At 42.4% G+C, this 22,452-nt stretch overlaps 1 protein-coding gene across 1 annotated transcript in view; it reads left to right on the forward strand.

The window, feature by feature from the left end:
• Positions 1-19,550, forward strand: part of SEC62 (SEC62 preprotein translocation factor) — a 36,291-nt gene extending 16,741 nt beyond the window's left edge. Inside the window, exons 3-8 of the mRNA XM_090052154.1 lie at positions 1,446-1,551; positions 5,674-5,890; positions 11,771-11,863; positions 14,202-14,262; positions 16,197-16,316; positions 17,624-19,550. Of these exons, the coding sequence (XP_089908280.1) occupies positions 1,446-1,551; positions 5,674-5,890; positions 11,771-11,863; positions 14,202-14,262; positions 16,197-16,316; positions 17,624-18,102 (1,076 nt within the window). The 3' untranslated portion in view covers positions 18,103-19,550. The remainder of the gene's footprint in view (positions 1-1,445; positions 1,552-5,673; positions 5,891-11,770; positions 11,864-14,201; positions 14,263-16,196; positions 16,317-17,623) is intronic.
• The last annotated feature ends 2,902 nt before the right edge of the window (positions 19,551-22,452 follow it).

Genomic DNA, 22,452 nt, shown 5'->3' on the forward strand with positions numbered 1-22,452 from the left:
ACCGATGGAAAGAAAATTGACTGTATTGGAAATTGGCCTGATGTGGCCAATAAATGGCCCATGCATGCACGCATACTCAGCACAGTATGTAGGTGGCAAGAAGCGCAGCTTGGGAGCATGGAGAGCTGCTTTCAGCTGGTACATCTGTTGTGGTGGAAAGGGCATGGGGGAGGCAGATCAAGGCCCCCATGGTGAGGGAGGGCTAGGGCAGGTGCTGCCCAGCCAGGGCAGGGTGGGGCTCAGGACAGAGCTGCAGCTCATCCGGGTGGGGAAGTGGGGGAGCAGCTCCTGCTGCTGCGTGCACCCCAAGAGAGCACAGGGGGAAGGGGTGCATGTGCCCCCTGGATCTGTGTGTGGGGCTGAGGCTGTGCCAGGCTCTTTCCAGTGGGGGCTGGGCCAGGCTGTGCTCGGAGCAGGGTGGGGTAGGTGGCAGCGCTGGAAGGAGGGGGGGGCTATGGTGAATATGGGGCAGGGGGCTGCAGCTCCTTCTGTAGCCCCCTTCCTAGTGCTACCACCACCTACCCCAAGTGCAGTCTGGCCCAGCCCCTGCCGGGAAGAGCCTGCCACAGCCCCAGCCTGCCCTGCCCAACGCAGATCTGGGAGCACATGTTCCCCCCCATCCTCCCGGGCTGTGCACATGCCCTCTCTCTGCCCTCCTGGATGAGCCGTGGCTTTGTCTTGCACCCTGCCCCACCCCAGTTGGGCAGTACCAGCCTGAGCTCCACTCTCTTCCTCACTGAGGGGGCCTTGATCTGTTCCCCCCATGCCCCTTCCCTTCCCCCACAACACTGCTCTTCAAACTGCCAGGCTACATATTGGAAATCAGATCGGGACTGGCTGATATGCCTCCTTAAAAATCGGCTATCGGTATTGGCCCCCAAAATATCCGTGCACCCCTACTCCCAATTTCTTTTTAATGTGACATATCTTTGCATTTTTCTTGCTCTGAAAGAATAAATGTGACTGACTTTTTTTCAGTGCTTTTTCACTTTCTGCTTTTCGCGTATGGTTGAGAATGAACTGATCACTTTGAGTCTCATTCATTTGCAGTATGTTACAGTAATGTCTAGAAAATAATAACCCTCACCCCTTAGTCGGGATTGCCTTCTTCCAGCCCTCTCCCCTTTTTTTTTCTTGGGAATGTCCCTTTAATTATTTTTTTTAAATAATACCTTATTAAAACTTGGGTTGAGAACTTGCAATTTTCTTGAAGGCCAGGCACCCATGGGCATCAGTGGGAGTTCTGCTTGTAACCCTATGGCCCATCTCTGTAAGGGTCAGTTCTCTGTGTTTCCTTATACTGGTTGGGTTTTGTTCTTGTAGCAAATGTGAGGTGATGATTTGCAGATTCTGTTGTAGCATGGTATAAAGGGCATGCTAAATGTTTAAGTGAACTTTTAGAGCAATTTAACACAGGCTTTTCCATTTTTTTTTTTTCCTTTCAGCCTCCAAAGCTGTGGACTGCCTTTTGGATTCCAAATGGGCAAAAGCCAAGAAGGGAGAGGAAGCCTTATTTACAACTCGAGAGTCTGTTGTTGACTATTGCAATAGGTATGCCTTTCCAATCCTAATAGTCTTAACTACTAACACTTTCTAAAGGGCCTTTGTTACTTAGGAGATTGCGCTTTGAAAAGAGGACGTAAGTACTTTTGAAAAACATTATGCTGTTGCATATGCATTTGTTACTTCAATAGAGTTCCTGGGCTAGCATACCTTTGTTATAGGTATGAAAAAACATCTGTTTTGGTGTTATACCAGTAGCACATAAATAATGTAGTTTCATAACTTTGATTATACTCCGTAACACTTAAAAGAACTCACTGTGTAGCTGTTAAAAATCATAGTGCCTCCAGCTGTAACCAGTGGTGACTGTGCCACAGGAACAAAAAGGCAGCATTGTTGTAAAAAAAGGACAATGGTAAAAGTCAAAGGAATGTAAATTTATCCCAATTCCACAAGACATTTAGTGTATTTATCTAACAGAATAATTCTTTAAAAAGACTACTTCTGGCACTGCTCCAAAGGTCTGGGCTCTTAAACTCACAAAGCTCTGGCAGCAGAACTTCACTAAAGAGCATACTGGCCATATCCAAGGATAGATAAGATAGATAGTAGATTGTTATTTTATGCCTTGGAAGAATAAAACATACCTTCTATTAAGAAGACCAAAGTTGGAAAACTTTTAACACCCCTTGTTAATCTTCATATGATTGTCCACATGGATTCCATGGGGTGGCTGTGTGTACAAGACTGGATGCTTTGGGCCATTACTGTCATTTGAGGATATGCTTGAGTCCCTCCGTCCAAGGGCATAAATGGCAGAGCTAGCCACAATGTCTTTCTGCTTCTCTGCAATTGTTGGAGTTTGTGATTAGTCAGTTAATTCTGTTTCCCAGTTGTCTTCAAGATGAGTGTGAAGGAGAGTGTTTTGCTAGTTTTTCTTATCCAGTAAATTGGAACCCCTCAGCCTCCCTCCTTCCCTAGGATTAAAAATTGTGCCATTGTGGCCAAAGCTGAGTCTCTGGGATTTGTCATTCCTCTCCTGCAGTGTGTGTAAGTGCCTTCTTTGTTCAGTGAAGGACACATCCCTGACTGTTTCACCATCTGTCTCTTTTTTTTTTTCTGAGCAGACTTAAAAGGCAAAAGATGCTTGCCTATAGTTGGCACTTCTTATGAAAACTTCCTCCTTGCATTCCTTTCGATTTTACATCTGCTATAATTCAGCCCTGAGCTTGAGGGCCAACACATCTATGTGATCCTACCTATCTGCTTCAATCCAGCTGTCAAAGGATAGGAAAGGAGCATTGTCTAGTGATAAGCAGAGATATACACGTCTTCCTTTCCAGGACAGTAGGAACTGTGAGAAGCATAGGAGTTGATTTGTATCTTTGGCTCATCTGAAGCTCACCAGCTGAAAAGCATCCAGTGGCCAAAAGTGGGTCCTTGAGTGCATTTCTGGTATTGAGGGAAACAGTGTGACCTGAATTTCCCTTGCTGCAGTTTAAAGCCATGACTTCTTGTCATGTCCTTCCTGGATACTATGTCATCCTTCCAGATTAAATTATCCCACTTCTTGTCAGTTCTTACGTGTCATGTTTGCAAGATGTCTAATCACTTTTGTTTTCCTCTGGACCGATCTATTCCAGTCCCACTAGAAGTCCTTTTCTCATTTAAACTGATCGAAGTTTGTTGGTCGGGTATGTGAGGGAGTGCATCTTTCCCTCTTCTGCTTTTTCCCCCAAGTCTTAGACAGATGTTTCTCTTCAGGAGGTGAGTTGAGACTCATCTAGATCGTCTTTGAATTCATGGCCTATGGTCTCCTTAGAAAGTTTACTGCACATAAAACATTCTGGAACTGGGAGCCAGGTACCTGGTTTGTAAGCATTTCTATCTCTGTTCCAGAGATCCAAAGTCCAGGTGCTGATAGACAGCATTACAGCTGTGTGTTATGTCAACAGACAAGGAGGAGCTTTCAAGCTGGTGTATTCATCACTGGATCATGTGGCTGGTTCTGCACTTTCCATGTGGTCAGACGCTCTACCAGATCACTTCACATAACCAGCTTTTGTACAAACATGAATGCCCTGTCAAGGACCCAGTGTTGCAGAACCTCATTTGGAAGCGGGGACAATTATGACTAAATCTGTTTTTTCCAGAAGCAAGTGTGCTACTCAGAACTGGCTCTGTTCTGGGGTCCTTTTCAATAGTTGTCAAATGCCCTGTATACTAAGACTGATGAATACTTTCCTTCCAAACTCCATGGTGCAGAGCCAGGATATAGGATCAATTATCACAGCTCTTTGCTGGATGAGTATTTGTCAGGGATAGTTTAGAGATAACACAACCTGCATTCATGCAAGGACTTAGACTAGATGACTCTTGGGGTTCCTTCCTCCCAATCTTAGGATTTTTTTTTTTTTACTAGCCCTAGCATAGTTTTCAGATTTGCTAAACCTCTCAGTGCAGTAGGTTCTTCTTCTTGCCTGATCTGCAGAACATAATCTGACAGAACAATACTCAGATCCTACACAAGTATCAAGTCACATTAAATCTGACATATGCCAAAAGAAGTTGTTTAGCTAAGTTCATCATGTCCTGCTCCAAAGTAGGAGGCCTCCTGAGGTATTAAGCTAAAGGACATTTTCTAGTCAGCCTCTTGGCACTGACCATCTATGTCATCAACACCCATTTCATCAATATTTTGACTACTTACTAGCACTGGAACAATCTGGACTTGATACCATTTGCACATCATATCTGTCCAGAGCCTGTCTTTTTTTTTTTTTTTTTTTTTTTTAGAGTAGTTGGATTCCTTAAGGAATCCTGATTAATGCATCTTCTTTGGAACCCTCTACCTCTTGGTACCTCAGTATGGTATTAAGTTTGACAGGTCCACATATTAAACCTTTAAGAACTTGTGCCTATACCACCTATCAGCAAAAGCTGCATTGTTGGTAAAAACTGTCCTCTATGTATTGTTTCATTAGGACCAAGTCACTTCCAGATCTCATGTCTGATTTCTACCAGAGCTGTTCTAGAGTTCCATCAATCTTGGGAGAAGCTGAACAGGTTGTAGTAAGGGCTTAATTACATTACCCTGTCATAATAAAATAATTTAGGAACACATTTGAGAGGGTTACAAGTCGGTAATATCCTCTGAGGCAATCACAATTGGTTTCCCACAGTGTAAGGCAGGGGTGGGCAAAATATAGCCTGCGGGCTAGATCTAGCACACCATGGGATTCTGTCCGACCCACAGCAGGTTCCTCTGCCCCACCTGGCCCAGACCCCAGGCCATGGTCTGTGCACCCAGTCCCATTGCCTCCAGGTATGCAGTAGCCAGACTGTGCTTCCCAGCAGCCCCCACAATAGCAGCGACTTCCAGCAGTTGCCACTAGCATCTCTGCCACTGCCTGAGCACCCCAGCCTGTCCGTCCCACACTCGCTTCTAGCAGTGCTAGACAGAGCAGGTGGATGAAATCTCCCTGGAGACCAGCCAGGACTCCTATGGGTAGGGTGTACTCAGCCAGGCTGGTGGGATGGGGCTGTGGGTGGGTGGGGAGCAGTGTCCAGGAGCAGGATATGCGGCGGCTGGGACCAGAATTGTGGGGTGGTGACAGCACAGGGCTGGGGCCTGGGGCCCAGGACAGAGCCACAATTTGACCTTCCATCAAACTTCTGCTTGTCATGGAACAGAATGGTGTTGCCTGAGTGTGCTCCCATGGTTGTGAACCCATCTGGGGTTAACCTGAAGTTCTCACCACATAGCTTGATACATCTGCTTCCCTTATCTCCTTCTACTGTGGAGAATGCTGCCATGAACTTTAAAGACATTTTTGGAATGAAAATGTATCGAAGGAACTGATCAAACAATGGGCCTGATTTTTTTTTTTTTTTAAATCTGATTTTTTCCAATGTCTTAGGTACAAATAACTGCATAACTTTTATGCAAAATGCTGACAAACCAGATGTACCTATGCAAAAACCTGACAACCCCCCACCCTTCCACTTTGTAAAGATGTTACATAAAGTGCAAGACAGGAGAATCTGGCCCTGCTGATGAGAAGTCAGTGATGATTCCTGCTGAGGGTTTGCAAATATCTAACAACATAACTGTGTTCTAAATGCAGCTGTTCCAATAGCACTTATATGTATAACCTCTTTTACTGTAAGGCTCCTTAAGAAACAGTTCTTTCACCGAGCCCTAAAAGTGATGAAAATGAAGCCTGATAAGGACATCAAGAAAGAAAAAGAAAAAGAAAAAGGAAAGGCCGAGAGTGGGAAAGAGGATGAAAAGAAGATCAAGAAGGAAAGTGGCAAAGATGAAAAAACTAAGAAGGAGAAAGAGAAGGAAAAGAAAAAGGAAGGGGAGAAAGAAGAGTGCAAAAAGGTAACTGCGACCCACAAAAGGAAAAAAAAATGAATTTCATTAACATGCTCTTAGTTTCTACTTCCCATATCTAATTCTAACTTGTTCAGTTGGAACGAGCTGTGCCAAATAAAATATACTTGCCTTAGCCAAGTATATTCTAGCATCTGCTTGTGTATAACATAGTGCATCAAATTTGTGCACAGCTCCATATTTAGAAGTCTCATTTTGAAATTTTGGCTGTTATTTAAGAGTGCTTCTGCAGCAGTATTATTATTGTTGTTGTTCAGCATTTTTAAACAGCTTTAATGATGGGCCATTTCAGCGTTCAAAAATGGCCTGCATTATTAAAAGCTTTTAAAAAATTGACATAGTTTGTATATGTAATTTCAAAATTCCTAACTTCTATATTACTGCACACTAAACTTCAAATTAGAATTAAATGCCTCAGGTGGGACCTGATGGTTTTAGTCTGCTGTGTACTCTGCATGCATGTGCAAAGGTCTCAAAGTATTACATTACTAATAAAGGAGTTTTATAATAATACTGGAATGGACACTTTGTAGTGTCAGCCCAAAGACCAAAGATTGAACTGATGTAAAGCAGACGTTTTAGGCACCTGACTTATACATCAGATCTGTGCCGTCTTAAGTGGCAGTGATGGCATTTATAGTGAACAAACTAAGCTTTTAATGAAAAAAATAAAACCCTTAAACCATCTAGCTCTTGTGTTTATGAACACAAAAAGGGCAGAAGGAGTTTTGGTTCTAAAGAAAAATCTAACTTTCTCGCTGAGGGATGGACTTGCCAGTAAGTTGAAGAATACATAATAAATGTAAAATAGTCCTTGGAGGCTGACACCGGCTCCAGAGCAGAGCAGCTTGAAAGCCTCCGGGTTAAACTCGGGGTGGAATGCGGTGAGAGAGCTAACTGTAGGTGTATACTACAGACTACCAAACCAGGAGGAGGAGTTCAGTTTAGAGTTCGCTGAGAACTGGCAGAGGCCATGCACACATGGGACATGGTTGTCATGGGTGGCTTCAATTACCCAGACATCTCTTGGGAGGAACACTCAGCTAAGTCAGATCAGTCGTGTTACTTCCTGACCTGTATCGAAGAGCTCTATCTGACTTAGGAAGTGCATGGGCCAACCAGAGGTAACGCTCTCCTAGACTTGGTCTTGGTTAAAGGAGATGATCTGTTGAGCGACTTGAATATAGAGGGTAGCCTGGGTGACAGCAACCACGAAACCATCATATTGACTGTCCATCACAAGCAGGCAAGTCAGCTAGCAGGGTTGAAGTTTTGGACTTCAAAAAAGTGAATTTCAACAGGCTCAGAGTAATAGTAGGGAAGGGCTGTGAGACCAGGGACTGCAGGTGAAAGGAGTGCATGAAGAGTGGTTGTTCCTCAAGGACACGGTCCTTGAAGCACAAAAGAAGTCCATTCCCTTGTGGAGGAAAGGTAGCAGAAGGGCTGGTAAGCCCTCTTGGCTTAAGGGGGATATCATAGTCCTCTTGAAAAAGAAGAAAGAGGCATACAAACAATGGAAGTTTGGGACAGTCCCCAAGGAGGACTATTAACAATGGCCTGCACTTGTAGGTAACAGATTAGAAAGGCTTAGGCAGCAACTAAATTTAAACTAAACTAGCGACAGAAATCCAGGACAATAGGAAGTTATAGTTTCATAGTTGGTAAGGTCAGAAGTGACCTAAGCAGATCATCTAGTCCAAGCCCCCTGCTATGGGCAGGAAAGGATGCTGGAGTCAAATTACCCTAATTAGGTGGCTATCTAGCCTCCTTTTGAAGACCCCTGGGGTGGGGGCAAGCACCACTTCCCTTGGAAGTTGGTTCCAGGTCCTAGCTGCCCTGACAGTGAAGTTGTGCCTCCTGAGTAGTGCCTAAAGTCCTTCTTTAGGCATGTAGGGAACAGGAAGATAACAAATGTTAGGCAATGGCCCCATGCTTCCAACTCAGGACAGCTAGTTACTGATACTCAGGATAAACCTGAATTCCTGAATTACTACTTTGCTTTGGTATTTCACCAGGCTAAGGGAAAAATCATACTACATAAGGTTCAGAATGGACATGGTGGGACTGACTGCCTTCTTACTGTTGACATTGAGCTGGTGTGTGATCAGTTAGAAAAGTTAGACATTTGTAAGTCAGCAGGACCAGATGAACTTCATTCGAGAGTGCTGAAGGAGCTGGCCAAAGTTATCATGGTACCTCTGGAGAAACTTCCAAAACTCGTGGTGCTTGGGGCAGGTCTTGTATTATCAGCCTCATCTCCTTTTACAACCAGGTAACTCACCACCTGGATAAGAGAGAGGAGGTCGACATTGCATACCTAGACTTCCAAAAGGATCTGGAATCCCATGATGTTCTAATGGGAAAATTGGAGGATTGCGGGCTTAATTGCTCAACAGTTAGGTGGGTAGGAAGCTGGCTGCAGGGTAGGACCGAGAGAGTTCTGACCAGATCTGTCATCCTGGTGAGAAGTGGCCAGTAGTGTCCCTCAGGGGTCCATGCTTGGTCCAGTGCTTTTCACCATCTTTATCAATGATTTGGATGGGGTGAAGGGCTCACTGGCCAAGTTTGCGGATGACAGCAAGTTATGGGGGAGCGTCGTCATGCTTGAAAATAATCTGCAGATATAGGTGGACCTAGACAGCCTGGCAAGTTGGGTGGATTGGAACCAAATGAAGTTCAACACTGAGAAATGTAAAGTGCTCCATTTGGGAATGAACAATCACCAACATACAGGCCTGGTGGCGCCAAACTGACTAGCATTGTGACTGACCTTAGTATGGACATGAACTGTCAGTGCAATGCTGTAGCCAAACAGTACTCTGGCATGCATTAACCAATGCATCTCAAGCAAAACGAAGGAAGTAATTCTTCCGCTTTACTCAGCATTGGTGAGATTGTAGCTGGAGTACTGCATCCAGTTCTGGGTGCCGCACTTCAACAAGGATGTGGAAAAGCTTGACAGAGTTCAGAGAAGAGCCACCCATATAATCAGAGACGTGCAAAGCAAGCCATGTGAGGAAAGGCTGAGGGACTTAGGTCTCTTCAGCCTAAAAAAGAGAAGGCTGAGAGGGGACTTGGTCAGGGGAATACATCCAGGGCTCAGTGAACAACTGTTCACCAGGGCACCAGTGATGGTGCAGTTGCCTACCCTGAAAATCTTCACGAGGAGACTGGACGGTCGCCTTGCTGAGGTCACCTGACCCTAGTTGTCTTTTCTGCCTAGTGCGGGGGGGGGCGAAACCCGATCATCTTGTGAGGTCCCTTCCAGCCCCTTACAATCTATGAATCGATAAATATTTAACTGAAACTTTGGTTATTACCAAAACTCGGGACCATTCAGCTTTTAGAGAAACAAGACCACAGCCCACCTGTGACCTGGTTCTCTTATGCAAGCCAAGATGTACGATTATGGTACAGTTGCAGTTAGTTCCCTTAATGATTATTACCTTCTAAACACAAAATTAAGGTACAGTTACAATTCCCTTAATTATCACTGCTCAAGAAAGAGGCAGAAAGCAAGTCTACAGCCTTGCTTCCCAGGCTCCTAATAATTTATGTTGCTCTGTGCTGGGCTCTCTTATTTGCCCATATCCTTCTTGAAGTGCTTGGCCCAGGCCTGGACACAGTATTCCTGGTGAGGCATTACCAGTATCAAATGGAACTGAAGAATCAAGAATCACTTCCCTTGACTTGCAAGTGAAACTTGTGGTAATAAAAATCCAGGATGCTGTTGGGCTTTGCTCCCCACTCCTGCCCCCTCCCATGCCCAACACTTTTGGTTCATGGTCTGCTGTAACCTTCAGGTCCTTTTCTGCAGTTCTGTAGCATAGCCAGTTATTCCCCAGTTTGTATTTGGGCATGCAGTTATTCTGTCCCAAGTGCAGGACTTTGGGCTTGTCGTTGTTGAATCTCATATGACTGCAAACCATTTCTCCAGTCTGTCTGGGTCATTCTGGATCCTAGCCCTGCCCTCCAGTGTCTGCCATTCCACCCAACTTGGGGCTGTCTGCAGATTTACTAAGTGCACACTCATTCCCATCATTCAGATCACTATGATGATGAATAATACTGGACCCAGGACATACCCCTGAGGAACCCCACATGTTACCTCTTCCCAGTTGGACATTGAGCAATTGATGACCACTTGTTCAGCATTATGATCCAACCAGTTATGTTCTTTATAGTACTTCTGTCTAGTCTGTATTCCTTTAGCTTGTTAATGAGAAAGTGTCAGAAGCCTTGCTAAAGTCAAGGGCCCTGTTCTTCCCCCCCGTCCCCATTTACACAGCCTGTCACCTTATCACAGAAACCAGTTATGTTAACTGCTTGCTTTCTTTTGCTGACCAGGCAAGGTGTCATGTCTGCAAAGGTTTGCTCTGAGGTCACTCAAACAGGCTTTTGGAGTCTCCTGCTTTAGCCACACTTTTTACTTTAGCACAGGCTCCTTGGAAATTATCTCTGCTGACAACAGGTGATAATACATTTCTGCCCTACCATATTCAGTCAACAGAAACCCACAATCATATAATGGGATTCTAACTAGCTGCATATAATTCAGTTCTCATCAAAAGATAAAACATCAAGTGATTATAGCTGGTACCTCTGACTACTGTTAGAAAAAGCAGTTATCTGCACCTGGCTTAGCATAGTACTAGTCACTTATCAGAAGATTTTATTCTACTTTCCCATGGTATTGCTTATGGCTAAAATTAGGGATGCACTGATAAAGATTTTTTTGGCTGATGCTGATTATTAACCAGCCATATCAGCCAGTACCCATCCGATTGCAGATATGCAACCCAGTAGCTTGGAGAATAGCGTCCAGCTAGTAAGTCTGTGTGTGTGTGTGTGGAGGGGGTAACCCCCCCAGTGTGCTGCTGCCCACCCTGAGCATAGCCCCAGCCCAGCCCCACCCCTGCCAGGAAAAAGCTGATGCAGTCCCCTGGCCCTGTGTCCACAGTGGTCATCCTGCTCTTGCCCCACTCACAAATCCAAGGGCATATGCCCTCCATGCCTCCCCCACAGGGATGTACACAGTGGCAGGAGCTGCCACACCCCTCCTGGATGAGCTGCCTGTGGCTCCACCCTGTGCCCCACCCTGGCTGGGCAGCACCTGCCCCTACCCCACTCCCTCCCTCACCGGGAGGGTCTCGATCTGCACCCTTTCTCCCCCCCCCACCAAAACGCCTCTTCTCTCCCCCACACCCCTTTCCCCCATTAACTTACTGACTGGATGCTGCTCTCCAAGCTGCCAGGCTGCATTCTTGGCTGCATATGTGCTACAGCTGCATGTATATACACAGCATTTATCAGTGACATTTTTTTGATCCGCATCAGCCAAAAAAAGCCAATTGCTGATAATGTCAGTTTTCCTTTTATTGGCAACGATAAAATATAGACCGATATATTGGTGCACCTCTAGCTAAAATGCTAGCTTAAGTACATGCTGTTATGGTTTAGGCTTATGCTAGGTCCAGTGCCTGCACGTGTCGTTATGGTGTTTCAGTCACTGATGATGTCCAAGGCCTACACGGTTACACCATAAATTCTGTATTCTGGCCTGGATCTTTGCCCAAACTTTCCATTGGCATCAGTTGAGATTCTCTGGATGCTGAAGTTGGTATATAGTCTTAATTTATATGTTGGCCTACATAAAATAATTTCAAATGAAATTTAGCCTTCTGTGCAAAACCCTCATTTACAGAGTGAATTAACTTTGCAAATGATAGCATGGGGAAACATGTACTATATCTTTCCTTTGAATAATTTAAGGGCTTTAATTTCCAAGATTGTGAATCCAAGGCCTTTTCCAATCTCTAGTTTGCTTGTTAGTATCCCTGTTGTTTTACAATTGCTATTTGTTCTTAGGAGGAGACCCCAGGGACACCCAAGAAAAAGGAAACAAAGAGGAAATTTAAACTTGAGCCACATGAAGATCAAGTTTTCCTGGATGGAAATGAGGTGAGGTTTCTAGTTGTTTCCTATGTTTATTGTCATTGTACTGGTCACAGGTGACAAAATACTCAGGTTACTGGGTTTCTCTAGAGTGATTTATCCTTGTTCTGTTGCTAAAAGGAATGGGTGGGAACTTGTTGGCCTTTCTTGAAGCAGTTTTTAAATGACAAAGAAGATTGTCACGGGGAGGTGGCTTCCATGGAGAGGCCACAGTGGCCTCAAGATGAAAGCATACAACTTGGAACCAAGTACTCCTGAATTCTTATGCCATCTTGCCCATCTTATTTGTGTGGCTTCAAGTGAGTCACTTAACCTCTCTGTGTTCCACTTGCCTCTTCTGTAAAACATATAATTTACTTCTCTAACAATGCCATAGCATCAGGGCTCCTATTCTTATACCTATAACTTGAGACAAGTGGAAATTCCTATACTTCTTGGTGATTTTGCCCCTTTATAGAGAGAGGTGCTTCTCATGCAGAGACCAAATACACTGTAATTGATGCAGCTGATTCTTGCCAATCCTGCAGATTATATATCGTATTTCACCCTTCCCTTCACAAAATTGGTGAGTACCTAAAATAGTAGGTATGTATATGAGAATTGTATCCAGTGTATATAACAAATCTATAGGTCATGTGAGCAGGCTAACACAGCCACTAAAAATGCAGCAAGTTCCACTTACCCAACCTTTTCAACACAGCTGTATGGCAGGATGAACACACCCAGAGGAGCAGGAATTACAGACCTTGTCCTTCTTGGTTTTTGTGATAATTTGACTCATTAATTCTCCATGCAAAACTAGCTATGCAAGACTTGGCAGTGTCCCAATGTATTCAGGACTCTATTTTCAAATCCTTCATTGTTAGAACTCTAAAGAACTTTCCTAATTGACCAGCATCAGTTAGGCCTGCATATGGCTCAGCTCTTTGCAGAACTAGCTGTGTGTAGAACTGATACCACTCATTGTACCGAGCTGTGTCATTGCAGAACTATATTCTCTCTTCTCTTAAGGAGTCCTATTGGTCATCATGTTTTCAGCTGTAACAATATGAGTTACTATTGTTAGGGACTACTAGTTTTGAATCTTCACAGCTGGTTGAAGGCTCCATATAGTTTCAGTAACAATCATTACTCTTACTAGTTCAAAGAATTTCTACACTTGGCAAGAAGCTTTTTCTACAGGGATGGTAAATTCCTGATTCAGGTGGACTACATAGCTTCACCTAAACCTTTTGATATGTTGTGATACACCTCTGGAGAATTTAGATTATTCTTCTATCCAGTGCACTAGATACAGTTGCCATTGATCTGCTCCCTGGTCTCAGTTTTTTTCATACAGTTGTCATTTATCAAGGACTTCATCTTGCTGCCCATTTCAATGTTATCTTGTGGATACCTCTTGACACACAGAAATATATTTTGGAAACGTCAGTAGGCTTTTTTAGTGAAGGTTATGGCTTCATAAACATCTTGATTCGATGTTGTCTTTCATTTGTATGATTTTTGACAGTTCCAAAATGTTTATTTCCTCTTAAGTTCTCATGTAATATTTGCTTTTAGACAATGTTAGACAAGAATGTTTCAAAACAGATGCATCTACTAGTGGCTGAAAATGAGAAAAAACAACTTTGAGAGCTAGAAGTTCCTGCCCATCTCATGCTAGAATTTCACGTCCTAAGCAGAAATATACATCTCTCTACTATTATCAGACGGCCAAATGAAAGAAATTCTTTTGTCTATTTCAGATGGTTGTTATAAGGATTAATGTTTGAAGAATTTTAAAATGTGGATGGATATATCAAGTGCTTAAGTAAATTTTTACTTAAAAGAACAGAAGCACCCATGAAGGGTGTGAATCTTATAATCTAGTAACAGTACTTCTCAGATGCTGGAAGCTCCTAGCCTTCAACTGTACTTTACTGCACATCCAAAGTCTGTATGTCAGTGGTATGAAATTAATTACTTCAGTTATGTATCCTTTTTCAATAAAATGTACTTTTGCTCAGGCCTTTTGCTACCTGGGATAGAGGATGATCAGTGTAATGCTGAAACAATTTGCTTAGCTTGAAGAGGTTCTAGTCACAAGATTGTCAGCATTATACAGTCAAGTACAGAGACTCCGGTTTAAAGTTGGACTCATATTATAGACCTGTCATCACAGTGCGGTATTTTGTCACAGTGCTGATTTGGAGGGTAGAGTAGCACCAACTAAGTGAAAAGTAATACAGTATAAGAACATAGCAATAAAGATGCATACAGATGAGGTGACTCACACAGATGAGGTGACAAATTTGAGAGATTTACCAGAGAACTTTGTCAGTTTTAACACACTTCTTATTTACAGGTGTATGTGTGGATCTATGACCCGGTTCATTTTAAAACATTTGCCATGGGACTTATACTTGGTAAGTTTAGAATGAATGTTTAACAAGTAGCTTGTTGATGTAGATGACTACCAAACAAGCATATCTATTGCTCAGGGAATATGACATGTGTAAAGCTTTTATTATTATTGGTTGATACTTTGACCACAAATTGATACTGTTAAACTGGAATAAACTCCCTCCAGAGGTACAGTCACCTACCTTGGAGGTTTTCAAGAGGAGACTGGAAAGTCACCTCCCTGGGGTCACTTAACTCCAGTTGTCTTCCTGCCTAGAGCGGGGGGAGGGGCTGGACTTGATGATCTGCAAGGTCCCTTCCAGCCCCTTACAATATATGAATCTATGAACTTGCTTCAGTCGCAGTTAGGACTGTGCAAAGCTTTGGTCCCTGATTCGATTTGGTGGAGATTTGGTCCGATTCTCGGGAGACCCTTTAATCTGTCTGAATCAAATCGGAACCTTCCAAATTGATTTCAGAAAGATTTGACAATTCGGATATAGATGCAGCTTTAAATGTTTTTTCTACATACCTCAAGCTACCAGGTGGCTCTCATGAGTGTTGCACTGCTGGGGCAAATGGAGCGTCTCGCAGGAGTGTGGGGGGCTCCCCAGCATCCTTGGTAACAGACCCAGAAGTGGACCAGAAGCACTTCCAGTCCACTTCCAGGTCTGCTGGGGAGCAGGTAGGAGGGCCCCCCACATCTCACTGGCTTGGTGACTGGGTCTGGGGGGGCACCTGGGGTCACCCGTGTGACCGATCACTAAGCCAGGGAGGGTGTGGGGGGGGGCCTCCTGCACGCTCAGCGGCAGATCCAGAAGTGGACCAGAACTACTATTGGTCCATTTCTGGGATCACTGCCGAGCACATGGGGTTTTGGGGGGGGGGAACGGGGGCGGGGCATCCTCGTGCTCCTGTGGGATGCTCCATCCACCCCAGCATCACAGCATTCATGAGCCGCGCCTGGTACCTTGAGATATGTAGAAAAAACATTTAAAGCGTCTATGGCCGAATCGCTGATTCTCCGAATCACCATTGAATCTTCAGATTCGACTGAATCGAACTGGGGACAGTGATCCGAATCAATGAATCGAATCACTGTTCCCAATCCGGGCCAAATCCGAATCAAATATGGCCCGTTTCATACACCCTGAGTCACAGTCCCTGTGAGAGAAAAGTAAATGCGTGCTGTAAGAACACACAATAACGGGGATCTCTTATTCTTACTAAACACAAATTAAATTTTTCTATATTTACCTAGGTTACACAGGCCTCTAAGATGTACATTTCAGTTATGTAAAACCAGTTAATATATTGTGCAGTGCAGTACCCGTTCAGGCACACACTAAAGAGCTGGCCAAAAGTAATCGTTTTAGGAAAATGTAAGTTGTACTTGATAGCTATTCACCTCTCTTGCTTTTTTTATTTATGCAGTTTGGACACGAATATTTGCAGGGTAAAATTAATTCTGATGCTTGCACACCAATAACCTGTTTTTCATTAGATAGTACAGGGTACTGGAGGATTTTATTAAAGGTTAAGGCATAAAAGGCACCTGCTGTCTAAGGTTAGAAATCCACGTAAGAACCATTTTTGTTACTTGGTTTGATGAGGATGTTTGTACATGTATGCAATCAAACAGCCAGATAGCAGAAGCTGTATCCTTTGGGAAACTGCAGTAAGATTGAATGCCTCCTCCACTCCCCTTCATTCTTCAGTTCATAGACTTTTATGCGTATTCTTTAATATTTGTGCCTTGGCTATTTGTTTAAAAATATGCACATCTGAAGGCAAAGAGAGAGCACAGCCTAGGTTTGTGAATGGTACTACAAAATGGCATTACTTGTTTTAAGTACTGTACAAAAATTCATATAGGCAACAACACTGTACCTTCACAGGCCCGTTGTTTTTAATCGGATATTCTGTTTTTCACTCTTCTCTTTCTTTTTGTGTTTAGTGATTGCTGTTATAGCTGCTACTCTGTTCCCTCTGTGGCCTGCAGAAATGCGAGTAGGGGTTTATTATCTCAGTGTAGGTGCGGGCTGTTTTGTAGCCAGTATTCTCCTTCTTGCTGTTGGTAAGTGTCTTTTTTTAAATCAGTAGATGTTGGTTATAAAAAACAGGCAGAAATATGGGCTAAAATTCCAAGTGCCTAATTTGTCACGAGTTTCAATCCCATTAACTTTCAGTTGCTTCTGAAAATCCTACTTTTACTATCTAAAATAACTGTACCCTAATCCTATGTGAATATTTTCTCAGTGGCCACTGTATGTCACTGTTGTGCCATGGAGGTAAGGGCTGTGGATTGGAATGTACACCTAACCTCTTTTATATAGTGCAGAGTTTCTTCCCCATGACAAAACTGCTGTGTTCCCTGGAGATGTTTGATTTTTTGTGCATTGGATATTTCATGATGGTGTACCAGAGCTGCCCGCATCTAAATGCTAATGAGATAGGGAGCAAAGTCAAATGGACACAGAAAGCAGGGTCTTTTAATTGGAGGATAGTGACTATGATGGAAAGAAGCTTAAGAAACAAAGAAGATGGAGAAGAAAGGCTAATGTCTACAAACTAGCAGGTAGTGCTTGTGAGCCATGGAAGGCATTTGTTGTCCCCTGAAAATCCAGTTCAGGGCAGAGGCTGAATCGCCTAATCTGGTAATAATAACTTACACACTCCTAGTATTATGTGCCAATGGCATTCCAAGGAAAGTCAAACTAGATGACACACCCTCATTTAGGTGTGTAGTGACAGATTATTGCCAGATGTCAGTTTTGGCCTCCTGCCCTGCTTTTAGGCAGACATGAATGATGTCTCCTGTGGAATGGCAGAGAACAAAACAGGGGCGCTTGAAACCGAGTAAAGCTGGGACTGTAACTAAATTATTAAGGACCAGGTAAATCACAGTTGTGTATTTTAAGTTTCCTTCAGACTTGCATGGTGCATAGCAGAAGAGAACAATGTTTAAAACAGAACAGGAGGTGGAAACTGTGATTAAAGGAAACTGCTGTCACTTTACAATACTTTACTGAGAGAGCTGCACACAACATAATAGAAAACAATTCTTGGCTAAGAACAAATTATTCCACCTTACTATTGCATGGAAAGATTTCCCTCTTACTGTTTCCAACTCTTAGGATCCCAGAGTCAAAATGGACTTTTGTTAGCAGCATGTTATTGTCCCTCTGTCCCGCTTCTTGATCACTGCCCCCAAGTCTTGCTGACTGACCCATCTCTCAAGGCCAGAATTTTGGTTGTTTAGATGTTTTTATTGGTATCCTAATTTCAAGTATAGGAATGAAGAAATAGTTTTATACGCACGGTTGTGATTTACATGATGTAAATATTTATACTATAAAATATTTGGACTTTTCCTCCTTACAGCTCGGTGCATTCTTTTCCTTATTATTTGGCTCATAACTGGAGGAAGACATCACTTCTGGTTCTTGCCAAATTTGACAGCAGACGTGGGTTTCATTGACTCCTTCAGGCCGCTGTATACACATGAATACAAAGGACCAAAAGCAGACTTAAAGAAAGAGGAGAAATTGGAGTCCAAAAAGCAGGCAAAATCTGACAGTGAGGAAAAATCAGATAGTGAGAAGAAGGAAGAAGAGGATGGAAGAGTTGAGGCAACAGGGAACTCAGGAACAGAAGGCTCAGGAGGAGAGCGGCATTCGGACACGGACAGCGATAGGCGGGAAGATGACCGGTCACAGCATAGTAGTGGAAATGGAAACGATTTTGAAATGATCACAAAAGAGGAACTTGAACAGCAAACAGATGAAGGTGACTGTGAAGAGGAGGAAGAGGAGGAGGAGGAGGAAGAGGAAGAAAATAGGCCTTTGCATGAAAAATTGTAACTCACAGTAGTTTGGGGACTGAATATGTGCAAATGGTTGGATTTTCTTTGTTGGCTGATCTCCAAAATGTAAACGTATAGTAGCATTCTTTCAATTTGTTTGCTGAAATATACATGTTATCAAACAGTTTTATATCTAGCTCCCTCTTTTTTTTTTAACCATTAACTTGATTACTTGGTACATTATTAAATAATACATTTACAAAAGTTTTACAATCTGACAAGTTTTCTATCAATCTATAGATTGTCCAGGTAGTCCTCAAATACTGAAGAATATAGTTTCCTTAAAGGCATCTCCTGGTACTTTCATAACCGTTCCATAAGTTTAGGGTTTTCCAAACTCCTTTTGCAAAATGGTAAAAGTTGAATGACCAAAACTCCAGGTAGTTACTAGTATATTCATTTGATAGCTAGTTAGGTAAAGCACTTCTTTGTTTATGGCTTTCTTGATACTTTTCTTGATTTCCTTTTTCCAGAAAATTGTAAGAAAAACTAGTTTTAGGGGGAAAAAAACAAAAAACCAACTTTGAAGTATTTTGCTGGAGACCTACAAGCTGGTAGTACTGAATTTGACTTCAGTGTTTTATTTCTCCAAATCATGTGCCACCCACTTAAGAAATCCAAACTGTTTTGTATATCTGGTTCAGAGAACGATGTCATCTCCAGCACATGACGGAAATAGCACGGTTTGGAAATCATGGCTGTTCTATTTTCCCCAGCCCCATAATATAAGAAAAAAGTGTGTTCTGTACAGAATTTACAAATAAAACAAACCTTTTATTTTGACTGCTACTTAGAAGTTTTATCCAAAATTCAATCTGTTTGATTAAAGCCATTTCAGGGCGTATTTTCCAGAGAAATGCAAGTCAGAAAGACCTCATAGACAGTGTGTAGATATGTCCACAGGAGCTGTAGTTTCATGCCAACATTCCATATATTTGAGTACAAGTGAACTAATCCTTATTGAACAAAAGCAAACAACTTAGATGTGTGTATGCCTTAATGTTAAAACCTTCTATATTCACAAACTGGAGTACTGTATTATCTGAGTAGGTATTGCTGTGAGAGAGTGTTCACCTGTTCAGAAGTACAGGTGGCAAAGCTAATACAAAAGCTGACTAAGACCAAATTGTTTTTCAAATCCTAAAGCAGTCTGAATGTGCTGTTTGTCTCATGCTTTCCTTATTTGCTAAAATGTTGGAGAACGCTGTGTCTAGTTTTATACGTTATTAAAGAAGTTGAGGCTTGACATCATTCCTCTGAATCGCTGAAATAGTGAATACAGATTTAATTCTTTCCTGAATCCACCAGGATGAATTAATGCTAGTTATTGCTTGCATTTTCAGTATCTGACTTCCAGATCTCTCTTGCTTTTTTCCATTACAGTGTTTTGAACTAAGATGTTAATTTTCAACTGTGCAAATATATGTTTTGTGTGTGCACATTTCACAGATGTGGTCTGATTTGCTTTTTACCTCTTCCAAATATTTATCGTATGAGGGAAACAGATTGAATCTGTTTTGTATTTTTTTTTCCTATTGCGATGGCAGAAATCTTAACAGGGCATTTAAACTCACACTTGTGTTGCTACTCTTTGCAAGGAATGACTTTAATAGAACCCTGTCATCATCATTTGGTACTTTTAAGATGTGCATCTATAACGGTACAGTATGCTGGCTCAAAACCCTTCTTTCCACTTGATTAAGTATTCAGCCTGCTGCAATCAGACAAAAATCCATTTCTTTTAGTTCACATCAGGAACTGAAGTGCAATCTGCTATGTAGAACAGTCTTCAGCCACTTCTGTAACATGTACCATTATCTGCCTACATGGCCACTATTGTAGCTTATGCAAAATGATACACGCAACTTTTAGGCAGATGAAACGACAGGTATTACCATAAAAAGCACTTTCACTTCCTGTACCGAAGCTAGATCTTGCAGTTTTAATCAGGTAGCACTCCTGTTGACTTCAGTGAAAGTTAAAACCAGGTAAGGCTGTGATCTTTCGCTTAAATGTCTACTTTTTAAATGCTATTTGCACAAGAGACTAAGAAAGTATCCTTTATGGTGTAATACTTACAATACAGATGTTGGAAGATGGCTTTACTCTTGTATTTGGAAAGAATCTCAAAACCGCTAATTCCTCATCTAACCTAACATGAATGATTGCTAGTCACAGCTTAACAACAAAAGTCCAGCAGTGGGTCAGAGTCCCAAACAATTGGGCCACCACAGTTGGAAACTTAGTGCAGTAAATTCTATTAGTATTTCCCATACTAAAATGAAATAACATCTTATTCAAACTATCTGATGATAAACTCTAATCAGTCAAACAATAAAAGCTCCTTTTAGTCAAATTGCCATCTGCTATCTTTGTAGTGACTATATGAAATGAGCTAAAAGTATCAGTCCACTTCCCAGCAAGTGGGTATCTAGACCTCAAAACCTGTACCAAACTGGCAGTGCAGCTGTTATGCCTGGTCAACCTATGCTGCACTCTAACCCTGAACGTCAGTGATCTACTATGACGCATCTTTCATAGAATTTCATAGACATCAGGGCTGGAAGGGACCTCGGGAGATCGTCGAGTCCAGCCCCCTGCCCAAAGGGCAGGAAGTCAGCTGGGGTCATAGGATCCCAGCAAGATAAGCATCCAATTTACTCTTGAAGGTGTTCAATGTAGGTGCCTGAACCACCTCCGCTGGCAGACTGTTCCAGACCTTGGGGGCTCGGACAGTAAAGAAATTCTTCCTTATGTCCAGCCTGAAACGGTCTTGCAGGAGTTTGTGACCGTTCGACCTCGTCATCCCTTGGGGCGCTCTGGTGAACAGACGTTCCCCCAGATCCTGGTGGTCACCCCGATAAACTTATAGGTGGCCATCAGATCACCCCTGAGCTTGCGCTTTTCCAGGCTAAAGAGTCCCGTGGCTCTCAGCCTGTCATTGTAAGATCTGTTTTCCTGACCTCTGATCATGCGTGTGGCTCTCCTCTGAACTCTCTCAAGCTTCTCCACATCCTTTTTGAATTGACAGGTTAGGGTGAGGAAGAGGGTGCTGCTGGATGGTTCTCTGACTGTCCATCTAAGACTTCACTGTCTACTGCTACAACATTGACACCTTCTACAAAAATACTGACTTCATCCATATATTCTAAAAATTATTTTACGGCTAGAAAATAGGAGATGAACAATTCTATAATTTAATATGCCAGCAATAACAAATTTTAGGAGGACATGAGGCATCCATTTCCAGACCAAAGAGGCAAGGTACGAATACTAGAGATCTGTAAACAGTGAAGGTACTGAGCAATGTTCAGTTTCATAGTTTGATACCTTCTAGGGTCGGAAGGGACCTGAAAAGATCATCAAGTCCGACTCCCTGCCATGGCAGGAACAAGTGCTGGGATCATAGTCCCTTAGCCAGATATCTATCCAACCTCCTTTTGAAGACCCAGTTCTCTTAAGTTACATGGCTACTCTTAAATGAAAGTATTTTCAAGTAAGTTGCTTCTCCTTACTGGTTTTGACTTTAATTTACATACCTGTCTCTAGTAGGATGACTTTAATGGGAACAAGTATTTATATTTAGTGGCATATTATTTAAACAATTATTCTATAAAAATTTTCATATTGCAATAAAATGTTAAGTGGTCTCACTTGATTTTCCTCTTACCATTTTATATAACAAGCTTCAGTTTATTTTTTCCTGATTACTATTTTTATTTTATTCACAATAATGTGATTAACAACTATTTTTGCAACTAAATTATTAACCTGTAAGGAGGGTGATATTTTTAGAAAAACTAAAGATGTAAGTCAATATTTTTAAGTGGTACAATATCTAAATCTGCTGTGGTCTGGGTGCAGTACAGACTAGCATTTTAAACCCAATCTTTCTGCTACCGGAGTTAGTAGGCTTAAGAATTTTTATGTCACTCTGACAAATTAGAAAAAAAATAATCCTTCAGTTGGTTTACATATTTCCAGGTCAGTGCTACAGGCATCAATACAAATGCAATGGCATTGGTACACATAGTGCCCAAATGCCTGATTTCTAGTAAAGAGTTGTAATATTTACTAGGCAAGTTGGGGCTCTGATTTTTGCAATATGAAACCTTTTTCATGACAAACTTGTTAAGTCCTTGTTATTCACTGGTTTAAGCCTCTTCCAACTTCTGTTGGATCTCAACTAAAGTGGGATTAGGTCCATAGAGCATTAAGCAGCCTGAAGAATGAAAAGGGACAGAAACTAAAAGAGGGAGAAAGGATTGACCTGGGTCTTGTTTGATCAAACCAAATTTATGTTTGAACCAGGAACCGCCTCTTTCATCTACTCAGGCTGGTAACAGAG

Source organism: Crocodylus siamensis, chromosome 6 (assembly GCF_052110815.1).
Source record: "Crocodylus siamensis isolate JL-2025a chromosome 6, ASM5211081v1, whole genome shotgun sequence".
NCBI lineage: Eukaryota > Metazoa > Chordata > Crocodylia > Crocodylidae > Crocodylus > Crocodylus siamensis.